Source organism: Poecilia latipinna, unplaced genomic scaffold (assembly GCF_001443285.1).
Source record: "Poecilia latipinna isolate Pla-1442-1.1 unplaced genomic scaffold, P_latipinna-1.0 Scaffold1657, whole genome shotgun sequence".
In the NCBI taxonomy this organism is placed as follows: Eukaryota; Metazoa; Chordata; class Actinopteri; order Cyprinodontiformes; family Poeciliidae; genus Poecilia; species Poecilia latipinna.
Window position 1 is genome coordinate 22,300 of NW_015114273.1, and position 2,415 is coordinate 24,714.

Consider the following 2,415-nt stretch of genomic DNA (forward strand, 5'->3'; position numbering starts at 1 on the left):
TCTTTTTGTTATTTGGCAGCTTCTCTCTACAGAGCAAACATTCAGGTAATCCTTCTGCATTGGCAATGAATGCAAATGATTCGGCCCAAGAATTGTAGAATCTCTCTTCGGCTATTTTCCTCTTTTCCCTTTGCTCTCCATGCCCCCCCCCACCTGTCTGTCTGTTTACAGCCCCCTGCCTCGCACCGCCCAGCTGAAAGAAACGTGTCACAGGTTATGATGCAAATCTTTGTTGAGGGAAATGTTGAAATTTAATATTTACCCTACACATTTTTATAGCATTGGAAAACGTTAAGAATGTTTGTGTCATGTTTGTCCTCCTACAGAAACTATATTAAAACAAAAGATAATTCCCACCCCCATCCTTTTCAATTTTCAAACATTTCTGAAAAAGCTCCAGAGCCACTAGGGCGGCGCTAAAGAGCCGCAGGTTGCCGACAACAGAGCCCAGAGCTGATAGAAAGGCAGAGAACCCGGCAGAACTCTCTAGAACCAGAGTCCCTAGTCCAGTTCTGGTCCTGGTCTTGTTCTGGTTAAATGAGAGCCTCCTGGGTTTCAGAGGGTCAGATGGTCTGTAGAATTAGACACTCAAACGTCCACCAGAGGGCGGTGTCTTACCAAACAGCTGCTTGTCTAATGAAACGTTAGAGAAAGGATCAGTTAATGTCGGCCCGTCAGGTACTGAACCCGTCTACCTGGACTGAACCCGACAGCGGTCCTACCTGTCTGGACGAAGCCACCTGTGAGGCCAGAAGACAAAAACATTGAGTTAGGCGTTTGTTTCTGTCTGAAGGGGTGAAAGTTGAAGCAGGAAAGGAGAAAGGAGACAGGAAGTCTGCTTACCGACTTCCTGCAGCAGCAGAGCTGCAGAAAAAATAAAGAGAAGCATAAAGCATCAGAAGCAGTAGGAGGTTCAATCTCTAGATCAGGCATTTCAGCGTGGGACAGTTAGCCGTTAGCATCCCATGGCGTTTCAAAGCATGGGACAGTTAGCATCCCACAGCATTTCAAAGCGTGGGACAGTTAGCCATTACCATCCCACGGCGTTTCAAAGTGTGAGATAGTTAGCCGTTAGTATCCCACGGCATTTCAAAGCATGGGACAGTTAGCCGTTAACATCCCACGGCGTTTCAAAGTGTGGGACAGTTAGCTGTTACCATCCCACGGCGTTTCAAAGCGTGGGACAGTTAGCCATTAGCATCCCACGGCGTTTCAAAGCGTGGGACAGTTAGCCGTTAACATCCCACGGCGTTTCAAAGCGTGGGACAGTTAGCCGTTAGCATTCCAGCTTTATTTCCTTCATTCCATGTTGATCCGCCCTGGCTGTCTAAAAATCTGACTTCTTGTCTCCAGCTTGGCTAAACATTGAGTTTCTTTTCTTGTTGGAATTTTCCTCCAGATCCCCTGAAGAGCTCTGGCGCCCCCTGTGGGCCGAGCCTCACACTTTGAAACCCTGCTATAGACGATCTGGGCTTCTACAGCAGCACTGTGGGGGAGTGATGGATGTGTCCGCCGCTCCCCCATTCAGCTTCAGAACCCCAGTCCAAACTAGGACCAGTAGGGTCCAGACTGGGACCAGTAGGTCCAGTCTGGGAGGTCTGACTGTCTCTGGATCGTTTCTGTTCCAGATAACCTGGACCAGTGTCTCCAAAACCCTCATAGTTAAAAAAAGTTCAGCTGCAGCCAATCAGAGCTGAGCCCCTGACAGTCCTGGCCAATAGGAGGCAGCAGAGCGACAGCAGGAAGAAGAGAGGTCAGAGGTCACCAGACAGGTACGGCTCCCACCTGTCTGTCCCCTCCTGCCCCAGCAGGGCTCCTGCAGCTCCAGGTAGAAGCTGGCCTTCCTATCGTATTCCTCATGGTCCGTTATTCTAACCGACACCGTCTTCCTGTGGGGTCAGGGGTCAGGGGTCATTAGTTCACAGGCACACAGGCGGGGGGGTTCAGAGAACCGCTGCAACCCTGAACCTAAAATCACGCAACGGATCACGGAAACCACAAACATCTGAGGGGGTCAAGATTAGGAAAGGTTAAAGGTCAGTGGCGCGGGGTCAGAGGTCAGGGTGGCGACGCCCCCACCTTTCCGTTCACTCATCTCTAGCAGCTGAGGATCGCCGACCTCCAGGAAGAAGTTCTTGTTTTTCTCATACTCTTCATCATCGATGACGTTGATCCGAATCGATTTGCTGGAAGAGAAGAAAGCAGAGGAAGAGGAGCGAGACGTGATGAAGGACAGGAGGACGGGAGGACAGGGGGACGGGAGGACAGGGGGACGGGAGGACAGGAGGACAGAGGGACAGGAGGACAGAGGGACGGGAGGACAGGGGGACAGAGGGACGGGAGGACAGGGGGACGGGAGGACAGCGGGACGGGAGGACAGGGGGACGGGGGGACAGGGGGGCAGGGGGACGGGAG

At 51.8% G+C, this 2,415-nt stretch overlaps 1 protein-coding gene across 5 annotated transcripts in view; it reads right to left on the reverse strand.

The window, feature by feature from the left end:
• LOC106964324 (sodium/calcium exchanger 1-like) overlaps positions 1-2,415 on the reverse strand; it is a 45,409-nt gene that overhangs the window by 13,287 nt on the left and 29,707 nt on the right. The window contains exons 3-6 of one of the 5 annotated variants that reach the window (XM_015059757.1): positions 2,080-2,186; positions 844-864; positions 723-740; positions 619-633 (exon numbers count right to left, since the gene is read on the reverse strand). In XM_015059757.1, the coding sequence (XP_014915243.1) occupies positions 619-633; positions 723-740; positions 844-864; positions 2,080-2,186 (161 nt within the window). Of the gene's footprint in view, positions 1-618; positions 634-695; positions 741-843; positions 865-1,785; positions 1,890-2,079; positions 2,187-2,415 lie in introns of all 5 variants that reach the window. The other 4 variants (XM_015059759.1, XM_015059760.1, XM_015059761.1 and 1 more) reach the window with 4 other exon arrangements.